Genomic DNA, 20654 nt, shown 5'->3' on the forward strand with positions numbered 1-20654 from the left:
TTTATTGACATCTATTCATTTATAAACACACAAGCCAGTGTATTTTGAAGGAAACTAAATTGAACCGCACCTTAAATGGGATCTTTGTGGTGAGAGTGTGTCCGTGATATATGATTGGAATACCATCATCTCCGTCCCAGCAGTCTAACTCCACACTCCGGCACCCCTCCAACAGCACCTGAAAATGGGAAGTTTAGAAGAATGAGGGGTGATGTCATTGAAACATACAAAATTCTTACAGGGCTTGACAGGGTAGATGCAGGGAGGATGTTTCCCCCCGGGCTGGGGAGTCTCGAACCAGGGGTCACAGTCTCAGGATAAGGGGTCGGCCATTTAGGAAAGAAAGATTTGCATTTAGACCACTGGATTAATCATAGCGCTTTGCAGCCTATGAAGTACTATCGGAGCTGTTGTCATGTGGGAAATGCGGCAGCCAACTTGCGCACAGCAAGCTCCCACAAACAGCAATGTGATAATGACCAAATAATCTGTTTTTGTTATGTTGATTGAGGGATAAATATTGGCCAGTACGCCGGGGATAACTCCCCTGCTCTTCTTCAAAATAGTGCCGTGGGATCTTTTACATCCACCTGAGAGGGCAGACGGGGTCTCGGTTTAACGTCTCATCCGAAAGACGGCACCTCCGACAGTGCAGCACGGCACTGGAGTGTCAGCCTAGATTTTTGTGCTCAAGACCCTGGAGTGGAACTTGAACCCACAACCTTCTGACTCAGAGGCGAGTGTGCTGCCCACTGACACTGTGGAATTCTCTACCCCAGAGGGTTGTGGAGGCTCAGTCATTGAGTATATTCAAGACAGAGATCGATAGATTTTTGGATATTAAGGGAATCAAGGGATATGGGGATAGTGCGGGAAAGGAGTCAAGGTCGAAGTTCAGCCATGATCTTACTGAATGGTGGAGCAGGCTCGAGAGGCCGAATGGCCTACTCCTGCTTTTAATTCTTATATTTTTATGTTCTTAAATGGATACTAATTAACCGGAGAAGTAATGGAGCTTTCATTAGGTATATGTAGCTGAGAGAGAAAGGGTGAGAGAGAAAGAGAGAAAGAGAGAGAGACACACACACAGATAGGGAGAAAGGGCAAGAGACAGAGGGAGAGAGAGAGAAAGAGTGTAATATCTCCAAGTTTGCAGATGACACTAAGCTGAGTGGCGGTGTGAGCTGTGAGGAGGACGCTAAAAGGCTGCAGGGTGACTTGGACAGGTTAGGTGAGTGGGCAAATGCATGGCAGATGCAGTGTAGTGTGGATGAATGTGAGGTTATCCACTTTGGGGGCAAAAACACGAAGGCAGATTATCTGAATGGCGGCAGATTAGGAAAGGGGGAGGTGCAACGAGACCTGGGTGTCATGGTTCATCAGTCATTGAAAGTTGGCATGCAGGTACAGCAGGCGGTGAAGAAGGCAAATGGTACGTTGGCCTTCATAGCTAGGGGATTTGAGTATAGGAGCAGGGAGGTCTTACTGCTGTTGTACAGGGCCTTGGTGAGGCCACACCTGGGATATTGCATTCAGTTTTAGTCTCCTCATCTGAGGAAGGTCATTCTTGATATTGAGGGAGTGCAGCGAAGGTTCACCAGACTGATTCCCGGGATGGCGGGACTGACATATGAGGAGAGACTGGATCAACTGGGCCTTTATTCACTGGTGTTTAGAAGGATGAGAGGGGGTCTCATAGAAACAGATAAAATTCGGACGGAACTGGAGAGGTTAGATGCGGGAAGAATGTTCCCAATGATGGGGAAGTCCAGAACCAGGAGACACAGTCTAAAGATAAGAGGTAAGCCATTTAGGACCGAGATGAGGAGAAACTTCTTCACTCAGAGAGTTGTTAACCTGTGGAATCCCCTGCCGCAGAGAGTTGTTGATGCCAGTTCATTGGATATATTCAAGAGGGAGTTAGATGTGGCCCTTACGGCTAAAGGGATCAAGAGGTATGGAGAGAAAGCAGGAAAGGGGTACTTGAACCCACAACCTTCTGACTCAGAGGCGAGTGTGCTGCCCACTGACTCTGTGGAATTCTCTACCCCAGAGGGTTGTGGAGGTTCAGTCATTGAGTATATTCAAGACAGAGATCGATAGATTTTTGGATATTAAGGGAATCAAGGGATATGGGGATAGTGCGGGAAAGGAGTCAAGGTCGAAGTTCAGCCATGATCTTATTGAATGGCGGTGCAGGCTCGAAGGGCCGAATGGCCTACTCCTGCACCTATTTTCTATGTTGCTATGAACAAGAGATGGACAGCCAGACAGAGAGACACAGGCAAAAAAAAAGTGAGACGGAGCAAGATAAAAACCAAGTGGGTAAACAGATAGATATAGACACACAAGAGGAGGAGAGACAGGTAGTAACAATCTAATACCTGGCTGTAAAGCTCCACAGAGGACTCTCCTTTAAGCTGATGCCCAGTGAGGTAAGTGTTGTGAGAGGATTCGATGTAATAATATGAAAGTGGATGCTGCAAATCCTCAACATTAACTTGGGATTCATCATTCTTTGAAGCAACATTCTCCTTGTCCATTAGAAACCTGTTTAGTATATTATAATAGTATATTATAAAAGATACATACATATATAAAACCCAGTAGATATAAATTACAGTGCACCTTCGATATAAACACAATAAACTTGTTTTCGGCTATCACTAATTTTATAAATTCCCCTCGTTTCTCTTTCTCCATTACATTTCTCCCAGCCCCCTTCTACTTCACGCGTCATTCTCTGTTCTAGTGAAAGAGCCATTAACACTGGACAAATCCTCTGCATGAATCTTTAGTTAGCGTAACTCTGTGTCAAAACGCTGCCTGTCACAGTGCGGGGTGGTGGTGATATCCTGGAATCTGAAAGCTGGGGTATTTGGTGGTCGAGGGTGTGGTCATTTTGGAGCACACCTTGACCAGGGCTCGGTCGGTGTTCCATCCAGTTACAGACAGTGGGCGAAAAATTGAGTCCATCAAGATTAGAAAATGAGAGCGGTGTGACAATGATTGGTAAACACTGGTTGATGCACACAGCTGGAATCAGTCAAAGGCCAGGGCTAAGAGTGTATGGGCTTGATGGTCCTTTCTCAAATGAATCAGCCGTTTAACAAAACCAAGCATTACCTTGCAAAGCCCTCAAATGACATCAGTCCTTGTTGGCGCATGTTGACTGAAGGCTCAAATTTCTGGGAGGGAATGAATATATTATTTTTCCAACAAAACATAAAAATCTGTTTATTTGGTTACATCAAGTTAATACAAAGCAGTTTTCTGCATAAACACACATAGGGCCCAAGTTTCCACAAGAAAAAAAACGGGCGCCCCTCCGAGCTGGGCGCCCGTTTTTCGCGCCTAAAAAAATCCTCGGTATTCTCCACCGACTTACAGGTCCTCTGGCCCTGGGCGCAGCCAGCACGAGCTGTGGGGGGGGCGGAGCCAGGTCCCGGCGCTGAAAACAGTGCCGGGACCTCTGCACATGCGCGCTGCAATGGGCACGCAAGTGTAGTAGCTCCAGATGCCGAACTGTGTGGGAGGGGCCCGAAGCACGCAGCCCCTAGCCCTGGCCCAATGGCCTCACTGGGGCTCCTCCCACGGCCAGCTCATGCTCCCCGCCCGACCAGACCTGACATTCGCTCCCCCCCAACCCCCCGCCCCGCCGACCAGTCCCGACCCGACACCCCCACCCCCCCCCGACGTCCCGAGACCCGCTCCCCCCTCCCCCCCCGCACCGGCCCCAGACCCGCTCCCCCCCCCCGCACCGGCCCCAGACCCGCTCCCCCCCTCCGACTGACCCGACCCGCGCTCCTGTTCCCCGACCCGACGCCCCCCCCTCTCTCTCTCTCCCTCCCTCCCTCTCTCCCTCTCTCTCTCTCCCCCTCCCTCTCTCCCTCTCCCCCTCCCTCTCTCTCTCTCTCCCCCTCCCTCCCTCTCCCCCTCCCTCTCTCTCTCTCTCTCTCTCTCTCCCCCTCCCTCCCTCTCCCTCCCTCTCTCTCTCTCCCCCGCTCTCCCCCTCCCTCCCTCTCTCTCTTTCTCCCCCTCCCTCCCTCCCTCTCTCTCCCTCCCTCCCCTCTCTCTCCCTCCCTCCCCCCCCCCCCTCTCTCTCTCTCTCTCTCCCTCCCTCCCGCTCAGCAGCACGAACGGCTGCAGCATTCTCCCTGGCTGAAGCACTTTCACACAGGTAGGAAGATGGTTTATTTAATCTTTTCGTGGCTTATAAATGTTTATTCAGGTTGGATTTATTTGTATAATATTTGTAGAAGTATAAATAAGGATTTATTGTACAATTTAATGACTTCCCTCCCCCCTCCCCCCCCACCTCGTTCTGGACGCCTAATTTGTAACCTGCGCCTGATTTTTTAATGTGTAGAACAGGTTTTTTCAGTTCGACAAAAATCTTCACTGGCTCCATTCTACTTTAGTTTGGAGTACGTTTTCACTGTGGAAACTTTCAAATCAGGCGTCAGTGGCCGGACACGCCCCCTTTTGAAGAAAAAATTCTGTTCTAAACTAGAACTGTTCTACCTGACGAGAACTGCAGAAAAAAAAATGTGGAGAATTGCGATTTCTAAAATAGTCTGTTCTCCACCAGTTGCTCCTAAAAATCAGGCGCGAATCATGTGGAAACTTGGGCCCATAATATTTAGCACTTCAAACAATCAGCTATCATGGGCACTGGGTATTACAAAGGGTTAATGCTGGGCTGTCCAAGTTTTTTGTCTGTGGGCTGCAGTGGTGTGTACTATGGAGCCTTGTTAGTTACTGTATGTCACACGTTACTGATACTAATAGATCTTGGTGTTCTGATTTAGGATTTAGGAGGCAACGGCGATAAAAGCAGCCCTTCCCAAATCTTCAGACCCACTAAATCCAAACAGGACAAACCAGTGAATAAGAAAACGTGTAAAACAGGAGCAAGCTAGCTGGGCTTCCAGGGCCCGATTGCCAGGACTCAGGGGCTTCAAGTAGACCACAGGTTATAGTTTGGACAACCCTAGGTCACCGCACTGCCCTCTCTCTTGTGGCTTCTGGCTCAGGCCCACAGGGTGAAAGTCCGTCTGCTGTCGACGGTCCTACGTGAAATAAGTCAGCAATTTTCACTCCGCTCCCAGACGGCACAAATCCAAGGACTCAGCACAATTGGTGTTAATCTAGCGATCTCAAATGTGACTGGCCGTAAAGATCGGCTGGGTGGAAAATGGAAAAGATTCCATTGACTACATGGGAAGAGTAATTCTGGAGAGTTGCCTTGGACAATTCAAGCATCTAGTGCTGCCACTGAGTGCAAAGTGTAAAAAGATTTCTATTCACCAGTCCGTTTATAGTCCGACCTCTTAATGAGGAAAAGTATGTAAACAGGTACATATCACCCATCAGGAGGCCAACACAGAGTAACTTAACCTTTAACAGGAGGATAACAATAGTCAATTTGACATTACTTAAACTGGGGTGAATACCCAGTTCAGTTGTGCAGTCCCATTTTCCACACTGTGCTGAGGTATTTTTGGAATAATAAATCTCTCGAACCTGGATAATGCTGAGGATTTCATCATAAGTATGGTTCTCCCCTTGACAATTGACCAGGAAGTCATTGAGTTGCTCAATTCCCATTCCACACTCGCCCAGGGAGGCAATCTCCACTCGATTGGTCACTATGCTGGTGGCAGCAATGTAATCAGAAATCTGTCTCTGATTATCTGATATTTGCTGGCGACTCTTTATAAACAGACCAAGGTCAGATACATTTCTTGTCAAAAGGTCTAGACAAACAAGAGTAAAGTTTATTATTCTTTATTATTAATAACTTCAAGTATTATATATCAATGTCAACCGCTAAAAATTTTGCATAATAAATGCTGGCCCTGCCAGCAATGTCCACATCCCGTGAATTAATATAAAAAAACTGATTTTAGTTAAGGAACTCAACACATTTATTGTTCCAATGTAATTGAGAAGGATATGGATCATAGCAGAAAATGAAATGGTTTAAAATAAGAAGCAAAGAATAATTACTGGCAGGAATGTTATTGTATGAACACTTAACCTATTCGGTCTGAACTCCTCTTTCTGCTCGGTTACCAGAAGTGTTAACTCATAAAATAAATACAGGAAAACCTCAATTACCAGAGTGAGAAACTCGGTACAAGTGGATTCAATGTTTGTACAACAGCATTACGAACGGTAATTTCTCCTCGAAAATCATTCGGAAATTAAATATTTATTTTTCTCCTGTGCCAATTATCGAGTCTTCTGTGCGCCCACATCTCCTTCTCTCTGTGTATCTATCTCTCCTCCTCTCTCTCTCTGTGTACCTATCTCTCCTCCTCTCTCTGTGTATCTGTCTCTCCTCCTCTCTCTGTGTATCTGTCTCTCCTCCTCTCTCTGTGTATCTGTCTCTCCTCCTCTCTCTGTGTGTATCTGTCTCTCCTCCTCTCTCTGTGTACCTATCTCTCCTCCTCTCTCTGTGTATCTGTCTCTCCTCCTCTCTCTGTGTATCGAGCTCTATCTCACCTGCTCCTTCTCTCTGTGTATCCCACCCTAGCATCATTACCTCTGCTGCCCCCAAGGATCTATTCTTGGCCCCCTATTTCTCAACTACATGTTGCCCCTTGGTGACATCATTCGGAAACACAGCGTCAGTTTCCACATGTACGCTGACGACACCCAGCTCTACCTCACCACCACTTCTCTCGACCCCTCCACAGTCTCTAAATTGTCAGACTGCTTGTCCGATATCCAGTTCTGGATGAGCAGAAATGTTCTCCAATTGAATATTGGGGATCAAAACCATTGTTTTCGGTCCCCGTCACAAACTCCATCCCTCTCCCCAACTTCTGTCTGAGGCCGAAGCAGACTTTTCACAACCTTGGTGTCACATTTGACCCAGAAATGAGATTTCGAGCACATATCCACAGCATAAGAGACCACCTATTTCCACATCCGTAACATCGCCCGTCTCCCCATCCATATCAGCTCATCTGCTGCTGAAGCCCTCATCCATGCCTTTGTTACCTTTAGATTTGAATATTCCAACGCACTCCTGGCTGGCCTCCCACATTCTACTCGACGTAAACTAGAGGTCATTCAAAACTCGTCTGCCCCGTGTCCTAACTCGCACCAAGTCCCGCTCACCCCATCACCCCTGTGCTCGCTGACCTACAATGGCTCCCGGTTAAGCAACGCCTTAATTTGAAAATTCTCATCTTTATTTTCAAATCCCTCCATAGCCTCTCCCCTCCCTATCTCTGTAATCTCCTCCAGCCCTGTTGTGTATGCAATAACTCAATAGACCGAATACTATAAACTCCAAACAAGTACAAACCTGGCTCTACTTTATTAGGGCCCAAAGTGATCACATTACAAGGTGGCTGGCCTTTTATACCTGGGCTGCACACACATGCACACAGCCCAATGACCTCCGACAGTGGCGCCACCTGGAGGCTAGTAAACCCAAGCATACATACATGACAATATCCCCCCTTTAAGATATTAGTAATGGTCTTTTTACAAATTGAGACGGTCCGGGGCTTTCCGCTCCCGAGTTGAACGTCTCAGTTCAACTCCAGCCTTGGGCGAACATTGAGTCTGTTATGACTGGGGGCTGGGTAGCCGATCTGATGGGAGTGGTAATGACCATGTCAGGGATTGAAAGTCCAGATTCATTGATGACAGCGGAGTCCTCTGATGACTGAGGGTAGGTTGGTTGGTCACTGATTGTGTCTTCCTCAGACTGTTCCAGTTCATCCGTGTGCCACGGTTTTATCTGATCAACATGTTTCCTGCATGTCTGCCCATTCTTGAGCTTGACGAAAAACACTCAGTTACCCTCCTTGGCCGTAACAGTACCGGCGAAACACTTGGGACCTTGACCATAATTCAGTACATACACAGGATCATTGATAGAAATGTCGCGTGACACAGTAGCGCGATCATGATACCCTTGCTGACTTTGACGGCTGTATTCGACATGATTATTCAAGTCAGGGTGGATGAGAGAGAGCCTGGTCTTGAGACCTCTCCATCAATAGTTCAGCAGGGGAGACCCCGGTAAGCGTATGGGGGTCTTGTCCTGTAACTAAGCAATATGTGTAACAAATGAGTCTACAGTGAACCTTGAGTTACATGTTTCATACTCTGCTTGATGGTTTGGACAGCACGCTCTGCTTGACCATTAGATGTGGGTTTGAATGGTGCTGACCTCACATGTTTGATGCCATTGAGTTTCATGAACTCTTGAAACTCCATACTGGTGAAGCAAGATCCGTTGTCGCTTACAACGATGTCAGGCAGACCATGCGTAGCAAACGTGACACGAAGGTTCTCAATGGTAGCTGTGGATGTGCTGGATGATATGATTGTACTCTCTATCCACTTGGAATAAGCATCCACTACAACTAAGAACATCTTTCCCAGGAAGGGACCTGCAAAGTCGATGTGGATCCAGGACCATGGTTTAGATGGCTGTAGTGTATGGATAAAGAGTCAGAGACTGAACACTGTGAGCTCAAAGTAAATTGTGACCTTAGTCTTTTATTGCAGGTCTCCAGCGTGCCTCTCCAACTTGCGAAACCTCCTTAAATACCTGTGCTCCCAAGGGATTATGGGATCCCTTGGGACTCCAGGGGATAGGCCCTCTGGTGGCTGTACAGAGTAAAAACAAGTCCACATGTATAACAATGGCCACGACCACAGACTCAGCGGCGATTCCGCTGGTGCTTTACTAAGCTGCATGCAAGTGTTGCACTGATGCACACATGATTCCAGATCAAAGTCAATTCCAGGCCACCATACACGAGACCTGGCAATGGCTTTCATCATGACAATACCGGGATGTGTGCTATGTAGATCATGCACAAATTTCCCTCTGCCTTTCTTGGGCATAACAACATGATTACCCCACAGTAAGCAAACTGATTGAATGGATAGTTCGTCTTTGCGACGGATGCAAGGTTTGGTCTCCTCACACATTTGCTTGGGTATGGCAGACTAATCACCACTAAGGATACAACGTTTCACAACTGATAATATCGGGTCCTGGCTGATTGAGGTCTTAACTTGTTGGGCTGTGACAGGGGTTCCTTCACTTTCAAAAGCATCCATGACTAACAGTAGGTCTGCAGGTTGTGGCGTTTCCACCTCCGGTGTGGGCAACGGCAAACGGCTCAGTGCATCAGCACAATTCTCAGTGCCAGGTCTATAGTGAATGACAATCATAGGCAGATAATGTCAGCGCCCACCTCTGGATGCGGGACGATGCATTGGTATTGATACCTTTGTTTTCCGAAAACAATGAAATGAGTGGCTTGTGATCTGTTTCCAGTTCAAACCAAAGACCAAACAGGTATTGATGCATCTTTTTAGCCCCATATACACAGACTAATGTTTCTTTCTCTACCGTGCTGTAGGCTCTTTCCGCCTTTGACAAACTTTTTGAAGCATATGCAACAGGTTGCAATTTGCACAACTCATTAGCTTGTTGGAGCACGCAACCAACTCCATATGACGAAGCACCACAGGCCAATACTAGACATTTGCATGGATCATAATGTACCAGCAGATTGTTAGAGCAAAGCAGATTAGTAGCTTTCTCAAAAGCTCTATCTTGAGACGCACCCCAAACCCAGTTGTCGCCTTTTCTTAGCAGCATGTGCAGTGGCTCTAATAAGGTGCTCAATCTAGGTAAGAAATTACCAAAGTAGTTGAGTTGACCAAAGAACGAATGCAGCTCTGTCACATTCTGAGGCTTGGATGCATTTTTGATGGCCTTGGTTTTCGAGTCCATAGGCCTGATACCGTCAGCAGCAATTTTCCTCCCCAGGAATTCGACTTCTGGTGCCATGAAGACGCACTTCGAGCGTTTCAGTCTGAGTCCCACTTTGTCCAGACAATGTAGAACCTCTTCCAGGTTGTTCAGATGTTCGGTAGAGTCATGACCTGTGACCAGGATGTCATCTTGGAACACGACGGTTCTGGAGACGGACTTCAGTAGACTCTCCATGTTCCTCTGAAATATGGCTGCAGCCGAGTGAATTCCAAAAGGGCACCTATTGTAGATAAACAGTATTTTATGAGTGTTGATGCACGCAAGTTTCTTTGATGTGTTGACCAGCTCCTGTGTCATGTAGGCCGACGTCGGATTCAGTTTTGTGAACGACTTCCCCCCGGCTAGCATTGCAAACAGGTCATCAGCCTTCGGTAACGGGTATTGATCCTGTTTCGAAACTCGGTTGATCGTAACCTTGTAGTCTCCACAAATCCTGAGAGTGCCATCATTTTTCAACACAGGAACAATGGGGTTGGCCCATTTGTTAAATTTGACCGGTGATATGATCCCTTCACGCTGGAGTCTGTCCAGTTCAATTTCGACCTTCTCACTCATCATGTACGGAACCGCCCGAGCTTTACGATGGATGGGTCTTGCATCTGAGTCCACATGGATCTGCACCTTGGCTCCCGTGAAGTTACCAATACCTGGTTCAAACAGCGAAGGGAACTTGCTCAGCACTTGAGCCCATGGAGTATTCTCCTCTGGTGACAACTCTTTGATCTCGTTCCAGTTCCATTTGATTTTTTCTAACCAGTTCCTACCAAACAGCATTGGGCTATTGCCTGGAACAATCCATTATGGTAAATCGTGAACCGCACCATCATACGACACCTTAATTACTGCACTGCCAATCACCGTCATGGGTTCTTTAATGTACTTACGCAACTTGGCATTGACTGGACTCAGCTTAGGCCTCACAGCCTTAGTATCCCACAGCCTGTTGAATGTCCTCTGGCTCATTATTGATTGACTCGCACCCGTGTCCAATTCCATCGATACCGGCACACCATTAAGTTTTACATTAACCATTATCGGTTGGCTCTTTGTTAGGAATGAACACAGTCTATACACTTCCTCCTCTGGTATCTCGAATTGCATATCCGGATCTGCACTAGACTGGTCATCATCCTTCACGTGGTGTGTCGCAGCACGCTTGCTCAGTTGCGGACACATGCGCTGGAGATGCCCCACTCTCGAACAGCCTTTACGGTATCTCGAATTGCATATCCGGATCTGCACTAGACTGGTCATCATCCTTCACGTGGTGTGTCGCAGCACGCTTGCTCAGTTGCGGACACATGCGCTGGAGATGCCCCACTCTCGAACAGCCTTTACAAATGTACTGTTTAAACCAGCACTGATGATGCCGATGATTTCCCCCACAACGCCAACACGGTGATATCGGATTCATTCCCATTGGCGGACTTTGAGTAACCATAAGGTTTCACGTACGCAGTCGGGTAGGTCCTGCCATATGCAGCACTGCCAAACGACGATACTATCTTGTTTACAGTACTTGCTGAGTTCGGATTTTTCAATAATATCTACTTTAAGCTTTTGTCCGTCGTCATGCATGCCTGGGCAATCGCGATGGCCTGGCTCAAATCCAGTGTCTCCGCCGCAATAGCTTACGCAGGATCACCTCGTGGTTGTTGCAGATTACAAAGAAGTCCTGCAGCATGTCTGCCAATGCAGTTTCGAACTTACACGGTCCAGCTGGATGTCTTCGGTCGGCAACGAATTCCGATACATCCTGGCCCTCAGAACGAACGTGCGTATAGAATCGATATCTTGAGATGACGATGCCTTCACCTGGTTCGAGATGGTCACGTACCAGAGCACACAATGTTACGTAGTCCTTGTCCGTTGGATTTAAGGATGAGAGGAGATACTTTGAGTCCAGAGATTTTCGGACCACAAACCGTGAGGAGGAACGCCCGGCGTCGAACTGTGTCTGCCTCTTTCTCCATTTTGTTAGCCACGAAGTACTGGTTCAAGCGGGCTACAAGGTCTGCCCAATCTTCTCCCTCCACAAATCGCTCCAGAATTCCAATTGTGCTCATTTTTGCATGCGAAGGTTCTTGTTACCTCGTCACCAAATGTTGTGTATGCAATAACTCAATCGACTGAATACTGTAAACTCTGAACAGGTACAAACCTGGCTCTACTTTATTAGGGCCCAAAGTGATTACATTACAAGGTGGCTGGCCTTTTATACCTGGGCCGCGCACATGTACGCACAGCCCAATGACCTCCGACAGTGGCACCACCTGGTGGCTAGTAAACCCAAGTATACATACATGACAAGCCCCACAACCCTCCGAGATGTCTGTGCTCCTCTAATTCTGCCCCCTTGAGCATCTCTGATTATAATCGCTTAACCATTGGTGGCCGTGCCTTCTGTTGCCTAGGCCCCAAGCTCTGGAACTCCCTGCCTAACCCTCTCTACCTCTTGTCTCCTCAACACGATCCTTAAAACATAGAATCTACGGCGCAGGAGGAGGTCATTTCGGCCCATCGTGTCCGCGACGACCGACAAAGAGCCACACGGCCCTCGGTCAGCAGCCCTGAAGGTTACATATAAACCTATGAACAATGAACAATGGCGGAAAGATAAAGAGCACCCAGCCCAACCAGCCCGCCCCACACAACTGCGACACCCCTTACACTGAAACATTCTACACTCCACCCCAACCGGGGCCATGTAATCTCCTGGGAAAGGAAAAAAAACAGATAACAACCCAGGCCAATTGGGGGGAAAAAAATCTGGCAAAATTCCTCTCCGACCCATCCAAGCATTCGAAACTAGTCCAGATCATCACCCTGGCCGTATTTGCCATCATTTTAAAACATACCTCTTTGACCAAGCTGTGACCTGTGCTAATTCCTACTTATACGGCTCAATGTCATTTTTTCAATCTCATAATACTCCTGTGTAGCACCTTGGGATGTTTCACTATGTTAAAAGTGCTATATAAATACTTGTTGTTGTATCTATCTTTCCTGCTCCCTCTCTCCGTGCACGTGTATCTATCTCTCCTTCTCTCTCTCTGTTTATCTATCTCTCCTGTTCTCTCTCTCTGTTTATCTATCTCTCCTCTTCTCTCTCTCTGTTTATCTATCTCTCCTCTTCTCTCTCTCTGTTTATCTATATCTCCTCTTCTCTCTCTCTGTTTATCTATCTCTCCTTCTCTCTCTCTGTTTATCTATCTCTCCTCTTCTCTCTCTCTGTTTATCTATCTCTCCTCTTCTCTCTCTCTGTTTATCTATCTCTCCTCTTCTCTCTCTCTGTTTATCTATCTCTCCTCTTCTCTCTCTCTGTTTATCTATCTCTCCTCTTCTCTCTCTCTGTTTATCTATCTCTCCTCTTCTCTCTCTCTGTTTATCTATCTCTCCTCTTCTCTCTCTCTGTTTATCTATCTCTCCTCTTCTCTCTCTCTGTTTATCTATCTCTCCTCTTCTCTCTCTCTGTTTATCTATCTCTCCTCTTCTCTCTCTCTGTTTATCTATCTCTCCTCTTCTCTCTCTCTGTTTATCTATCTCTCCTCTTCTCTCTCTCTGTTTATCTATCTCTCCTTCTCTCTCTCTCTGTTTATCTATCTCTCCTTCTCTCTCTCTCTGTTTATCTATCTCTCCTTCTCTCTCTCTGTTTATCTATCTCTCCTCTTCTCTCTCTCTGTTTATCTATCTCTCCTTCTCTCTCTCTCTGTTTATCTATCTCTCCTTCTCTCTCTCTGTTTATCTATCTCTCCTTCTCTCTCTCTGTTTATCTATCTCTCCTTCTCTCTCTCTGTTTATCTATCTCTCCTCTTCTCTCTCTCTGTTTATCTATCTCTCCTCTTCTCTCTCTCTGTTTATCTATCTCTCCTCTTCTCTCTCTCTGTTTATCTATCTCTCCTCTTCTCTCTCTCTGTGTTTATCTATCTCTCCTTCTCTCTCTCTGTTTATCTATCTCTCCTCTTCTCTCTCTCTGTTTATCTATCTCTCCTCTTCTCTCTCTCTGTTTATCTATCTCTCCTCTTCTCTCTCTCTGTTTATCTATCTCTCCTCTTCTCTCTGTTTATCTATCTCTCCTGTTCTCTCTCTCTGTTTATCTATCTCTCCTCTTCTCTCTCTCTGTTTATCTATCTCTCCTTCTCTCTCTCTGTTTATCTATCTCTCCTCTTCTCTCTCTCTGTTTATCTATCTCTCCTTCCCTCTCTCTCTGTTTATCTATCTCTCCTTCTCTCTCTCTGTTTATCTATCTCTCCTCTTCTCTCTCTCTGTTTATCTATCTCTCCTCTTCTCTCTCTCTGTTTATCTATCTCTCCTTCTCTCTCTCTCTGTTTATCTATCTCTCCTTCTCTCTCTCTCTGTTTATCTATCTCTCCTTCTCTCTCTCTGTTTATCTATCTCTCCTTCTCTCTCTCTGTTTATCTATCTCTCCTGTTCTCTCTCTCTGTTTATCTATCTCCTGTTCTCTCTCTCTGTTTATCTATCTCTCCTTCTCTCTCTCTCTGTTTATCTATCTCTCCTCTCTCTCTCTGTTTATCTATCTCTCCTCTTCTCTCTCTCTGTTTATCTATCTCTCCTTCTCTCTCTCTCTGTTTATCTATCTCTCCTTCTCTCTCTCTCTGTTTATCTATCTCTCCTTCTCTCTCTCTCTGTGTTTATCTATCTCTCCTTCTCTCTCTCTCTCTGTTTATCTATCTCTCCTTCTCTCTCTCTCTGTTTATCTATCTCTCCTGTTCTCTCTCTCTGTTTATCTATCTCTCCTTCTCTCTCTCTGTTTATCTATCTCTCCTTCTCTCTCTCTGTTTATCTATCTCTCCTTCTCTCTCTCTCTGTTTATCTATCTCTCCTTCTCTCTCTCTCTGTTTATCTATCTCTCCTTCTCTCTCTCTCTGTTTATCTATCTCTCCTTCTCTCTCTCTCTGTTTATCTATCTCTCCTGTTCTCTCTCTCTGTTTATCTATCTCTCCTTCTCTCTCTCTCTGTTTATCTATCTCTCCTCTTCTCTCTCTCTGTTTATCTATCTCTCCTTCTCTCTCTCTCTGTTTATCTCTCTCTCCTGCTTTTTGCATCCGCTGATTCTAAAGTCTAGACGTAAACATGCTTCAGATTGTTGGGGGCTGGGACGGGGTGGGGTGGTCGCTGGATAGTTATACGAAGTTGGAACTCTGACCAATTTTCACTCTCCCGAGTCCAGAGGTGCTGATACCTTTGAGATCAGCTAACTGAGCACTGACTGGGCTCAGACCTCAAGTCCTTGTGGCTCACTAATGCACTGCGGCTGCAGTTCCCCACTGTGCCAAGAAGGGAGCTCAACTTATTAATTAGAAAGGAATAAAATAGTCGGGCCGATCTCCGAGAAACCCTGTCGGTTGAATAGAGAAACATGTTTTTGTGAATCCCAATGACAACATTCTAGCTGGGACCCAGTGTACAAAGAATCCCTTTGTAGTGTTTGGCAAACTTTGTTATTTAAGGAGGGAAAAAGCTGGAAGAGATCTGTATCATTTTTGTAGCAGTGTCAAATGCAAGTGATGCACTGATGAGGAATTTAACTCATTGTTTACTGCCTTCCTAAACAAGCAAAAATACTATTTGCTGAACACTTCTTCCATGGAGGTTGTGCCCCTTTTAACATCACAAATCTCAAAATGGTACGGAGACCCGAAATGCACCAGGTAAATGATCAAAGTAACATTGCTGGAGAACACTGACCTAGATCAGGCTGCAGCCCGCTGATCTTGTCATCGATCGTCAGGTTTGTGTAGAGTGGGGTGGATTCTGAGCCAGAGCGGTTACACGACACAGAGTAAATGTCAAAAAGGTCCTTCAGGTCCTTGCGACTTCGCACACTAAATTCCACAAACAAAAAGAGTGAATGTCCTTGGTTCTACATGCACGCTCACTAAGCACAAATTAACATTCCACTGAAATAAGAACATTGTCCAAACAGTTGGGTTTCGAACCCACAAAGTGGCATTACCCAGATTCAGCATCTCTTTAAGAACGTAAGAAATTGGAGCAGGGGAGTAGGGCCATTCAGCCACTTCATTGGCTGTAAAGCGCTTTGAGATGTCCGGTGGTCGTGAAAGACGATATATAAATGTAAGAATTTCTTTCACTTGCATCTGCTCTGCCATTCAATAGACCATGGCTGATCTTCTACCTCAACTCCATTTTTCTGCACTCTCTCCATATCCCTCGATTCCCTTACTATCCAAAATTACTGGCATTAAGCACCTTGTGACCCAATTGAAAATGGTGAGAATATTGTAGTCATGGCAGTATGGCGTGATCACATTTACCTGAATGATTTAAAAAGTTCAACAAACTCAACGAAGCTCATGTTACTGTCAGAGACCATGAAGTCCTGGAATCCTTTCAGCCCTCCTTTCACCCGTCCGTGCCAGCTGTTACTTCCTCTTGTACTACACAGAGACCAAAACAGCGTTAGAGAACAAACATAAAACAGTCGGGACAACAGGAAGTGGATACTGACCGTCTCTGAATAAGATTCCTATTGCCTTGGACTCTATGAAGCAGCTTAGCCTTAACACATGTTAGTAGTTTAAAATATACCTTCAGTTAATTGTTGAAATGCCACTTTTGGTAAGACCTGAAATAATTCACTACTGTAAACTCAAATGTGTTATGCACAGTTTTATCTGCAACCAATAACAGTTATAATACTTCATCGACATGAATGGAATTTGATGAAGTGTTAATTGTTAAAACTTTGGAGTTCATTTCAGCAATGCCATTTGTTAAAGTACAGATTTTAAAAACCTGTCTCATAGGCCTGTTCATTAAGAACATAAGAAATAGGAGCAGGAGTAGGCCATTTGGCCCCTCGAGCCTGCTCTGCCATTTAATAAGATCATGGTTGATCTGATCCTGGGCTCAGCTCCACTTCCCCGCCCGCTCCGCATAACCCTTTACTCCCTTATCGCTCAAAAATCTGTCTATCTCCCCCTTAAATATATTCAATGACCCAGCCTCCACAGCTCTCTGGGGCAGAGAATTCCAAGATTTACAACCTTGAGAGAAGAAATTCCTCCTCATCTCAGTTTTAAATGGGCGGCCCCTTATTCTTAAACTATGTCCCCTAATTCTAGATTCCCTCTCGAGTGGAAACATCCTCTCTGCATCAACCCGGTCGAGGCCCCTTAAATGCTTCAATAAGATCGCCTCTCATTCTTCTAAACTCCAATGAGCATACGCCCAAACTGCTCAACCTTTCTTCATAAGTCAACCCCTCGCCTCAGGAATCAACTTAGTGAACCTTCTCTGAGCTGCCTCCAAGTATATCCCTCCTTAAATAAGGAGACCAAAACTGGATGCAGTACTCCAGGTGTGGCCTCACCAATACCCTGTACAGTTGTAGCAGGACTTCTCTGCTTTTATATTCCATCCCCTTGCAATAAAGGCCAACATTCCATTTACCCTCCTGATCACTTGCTGTACCTGCATACTAACTTTTGTGTTTCATGCACAAGGACCCCCAGGTCCCTCTGAACTGCAGCACTTTGTAATGTCTCTCCATTTAAATAATAATTTGCTTTTCTATTTTTTCTGCCAAAGTGGATAACCTCACACTTTGCCACATTATACTCCATCTGCCAAATGTTTGCCCACTCACTTATCCTGTCTATATCCCTTTGCAGATTCTTTGTGTCCTCCTCACCTATCCATCTTTGTATCATCAGCAAACTTGGCTACATTACACTCAGTCCCTTCATCCAAGTCATTAATATAGATTGTAAATAGTTGAGGCTCCAGCACTGATCCCTGTAGCACCCCACTAGTTACCATTTGCCAACCGGAAAATGACCCATTTATCCCGACTCTCTGTTTTCTGTTAGTTAGCCAATCCTCTATCCATGCTAATATATTACCCCTAACCCTGTGGGGTCTTATCTTGTGCAGTAACCTTTTACGTGGCACCTTATCGAATGCCTTCTGGAAATCCAAATACACCACATCCACTGGTTCCCCCTTATCCACCCTGCTCGTTACATCCTCAAAGAACTCCAGCAATTTTGTCAAACATGATTTCTCTTTCATAAAACCATTCTGACTCTGCTTGCCTGCATTATGATTTTCCAAATGTGCTGCTATTGCTTCCTTAATAATGGATGCCAGCATTTTCCCAACCACAGATGTTAGGCTAACTGGTCTATAGTTTCCTGCTTTCTGATTCCCTCATTTCTGTCTCCTCCTTTTTTAAATAGGGGCATTACATTTGAGGTTTTCCAATCTGCTGGGACCTCTCCAGACCCCAGGGAATTTTGGTAGATTACAACCAATACATCCACTATCTCTGCAGCCACTTCTTTTAAGACCCTAGGATGTAAGCCATCAGGTCCAGAGGACTTGTCCGCCTTTAGTTCCATTATTTTACTGAGTACTTTTTCTTTAGTGATAGTGATTGTTTTAAGTTCCCCTCTCCCTATAGCCCCTTGATTATTATAGGGATGTTTTTAGTGTATTCTGATACAAAATATTTGTTCAAAGTCTCTGTCATTTCCCTGTTCCCCATTATTAATTCCCCAGTCTCATCCTCTAAGGGACCAATGTTTATTTTAGCTACTCTCTTCCTTTTTATGTACATGTAGAAGCTCTTATGATCTGTTTTTATATTTTGTGCTAGTTTGCTTTCATAATCTATCTTCCCTCTCTTTATTATTTTTTTAGTCATTCTTTGCTGGCTTTTAAAAGTTTCCCAATCCTCTGGCCTCCCACTAGTCTTGGCCACATTGTTGGCCTTGTTTTCTATTTGATACCCTCCCTTATTTCCTTAGTTAGCCACGGATGGTTATCCCTTCTCTTAGTCTTTCCTTCTAACTGGAATATATTTTGTTGAGAGTTATGAAATATCTCCTTAAATGTCTGTCACTGCTCATCAACCATCTTACACTTTAATCTATTTTCCCAGTCCACTTTAACCAACTCTGCCTTCATACCTTTGTCATCGCCTTTATTTAAGATCAGGACACTGGTTTGAGATCCAATTTTCTCACCCTCCAACTGAATTTGAAATTCAACCATACTATGATCACTCTTTCCCAGAGGATCCTTTACTAGGAGATCATTTATTAATCCTGTCTCATTACACAGTACCAGATCGAAGATAGCCTGCTCTCTGGTTGGTTCCGCAATGTCCCAGATACACGCTATGAACTTTTCCTCAATGCTACCCTGGCCAATTTGATTTGTCCAATCAATATGAAGATTAAAATCGCCCATGATTATTGCCGTATATTTCTTACAAGCCTCCATTATTTCTTGATTTATACTCCATCCAGCAGTGTAGCTACTGTTTGGGGGTCTATAGACTATGCCCACCAGTGACTTTTTCCCCTCATTATTCCTTATCTCCACCCAAACTGATTCTACATCTTCATCTTTTGAGCCAATATCATTTCTCACTAACGCACTGATCTCATCCTTTAGTAACAGAACTACCCCACCTCCTTTTCCTTTCTGTCTATCTTTTCGAATTGTCAGATACCCTGAATATTCAGTTCCCAGCCTTGGTCACCTTGCAACCACGTCTCTGTAATGGTTATCAGATCATATCTATTTATATCTATTTGTGTCAACTCATTTATCTTGTTACAAATGCTGCGTGCATTCAGATAAAGTGTTTTAAATTTGATCTTTTTACCATTTTCCCTACTCTGACCCCACTTTCTGATACACTCTTATGTTTATACATTCTGCCCCTTCCTGGCACGCTCTGGTTATCATTACCCCCACCGCTACCCTGCTCTATTGCCTTCTCCTTGCTCTTTGACTTTTTTAATTTACGCTCACGTGAATCCCCCGCCCACTATTTAGTTTAAAGCTCTCTCTACAACCCTAGTTATTCGATTCATCAGGACCCTAGTCCCAGCACAGTTCAAATGAAGCCCGTCCCAATGGAACAGCTCCCTCTTACCCCAGGGCTGGTGCCAGGGTGCCAGGAATTGAAACCCATTTCTCCCACATCGGTTCATCTCTCTGATCTTAACTACCCCAGGCAAATTTTCTTGTGGCTCAGGTAGTAATCCAGAGATTATTACCTTTGTTGTTCTGCTTGTTAATTTGGCCTCTAACTGCTCATACTCCCTGAGCAGAACCTCTTTCTTTGTCCTATCTATGTCATTGGTACCCACATGGACCACAACAACTGGATCTTCCCCCCTCCCACTCCAAGTTCCTCTCCAGCCCAGAGGAGATGTCCTTAATCCTGGCACCAGGCCGGCAACACAACCTTCGGGACTCACGCTCTCGACTGCAGAGAACTGTATCTATCCCTCTAACTGGACTGTTCCCTACCATTTCAACATCCCCCAACTTGAATGGCCCCCTGTACCATGGTGCTGTGGTCAGTTTGTTCATCCTCCCTGCAGTCCCTGCTCTGGTCCACACAGGGAGTAAGAGTCTCAAACCTGTTGGACAAGAGCAAGGGCTGAGGCTCCGCCATCACTACCTCCAGGGTCCCCATACCGACCTCACTCGTAGTCACACCCACCTGTCCCTGACCACGGACCAAATTTGAATGATTTAACCTGGGGGGGGTGTGACTGCCTCCTGGAACACAGCGTCCAGGTAACGTTCCCCCTCCCTGATGTATCTCAGTTTCTGAAGCTTGGATTCTAGCTCATCAACACAGTGTCGGAGTTCCTCGAGCTGCCAACACTGACTGTAGATGTGGTCACCGTGCACCTCACTCACTGGTGTCCACCAGCTCCTACATACAGCGGCAGTAACACATCACCTCCCCTGCCATCTCTAATGTATTGTATTTAATTAATGACGTTTTGAATGTTTTGTTTTTTTAATTTAAATTTAA

General features: G+C 45.5%; 1 protein-coding gene across 1 annotated transcript in view; it reads right to left on the bottom strand.

Annotated features, from left to right (window-relative positions):
* Positions 1-20654, bottom strand: part of plce1 (phospholipase C, epsilon 1) — a 276550-nt gene that overhangs the window by 72937 nt on the left and 182959 nt on the right. The window contains exons 11-16 of the mRNA XM_070876961.1: positions 16123-16245; positions 15533-15669; positions 5527-5759; positions 3127-3188; positions 2385-2550; positions 71-178 (exon numbers count right to left, since the gene is read on the bottom strand). Coding sequence (XP_070733062.1) covers positions 71-178; positions 2385-2550; positions 3127-3188; positions 5527-5759; positions 15533-15669; positions 16123-16245 — 829 coding nt within the window. The remainder of the gene's footprint in view (positions 1-70; positions 179-2384; positions 2551-3126; positions 3189-5526; positions 5760-15532; positions 15670-16122; positions 16246-20654) is intronic.

The sequence above is a fragment of the Pristiophorus japonicus genome, chromosome 3 (genome assembly GCF_044704955.1).
Source record: "Pristiophorus japonicus isolate sPriJap1 chromosome 3, sPriJap1.hap1, whole genome shotgun sequence".
Taxonomy (NCBI): Eukaryota; Metazoa; Chordata; class Chondrichthyes; family Pristiophoridae; genus Pristiophorus; species Pristiophorus japonicus.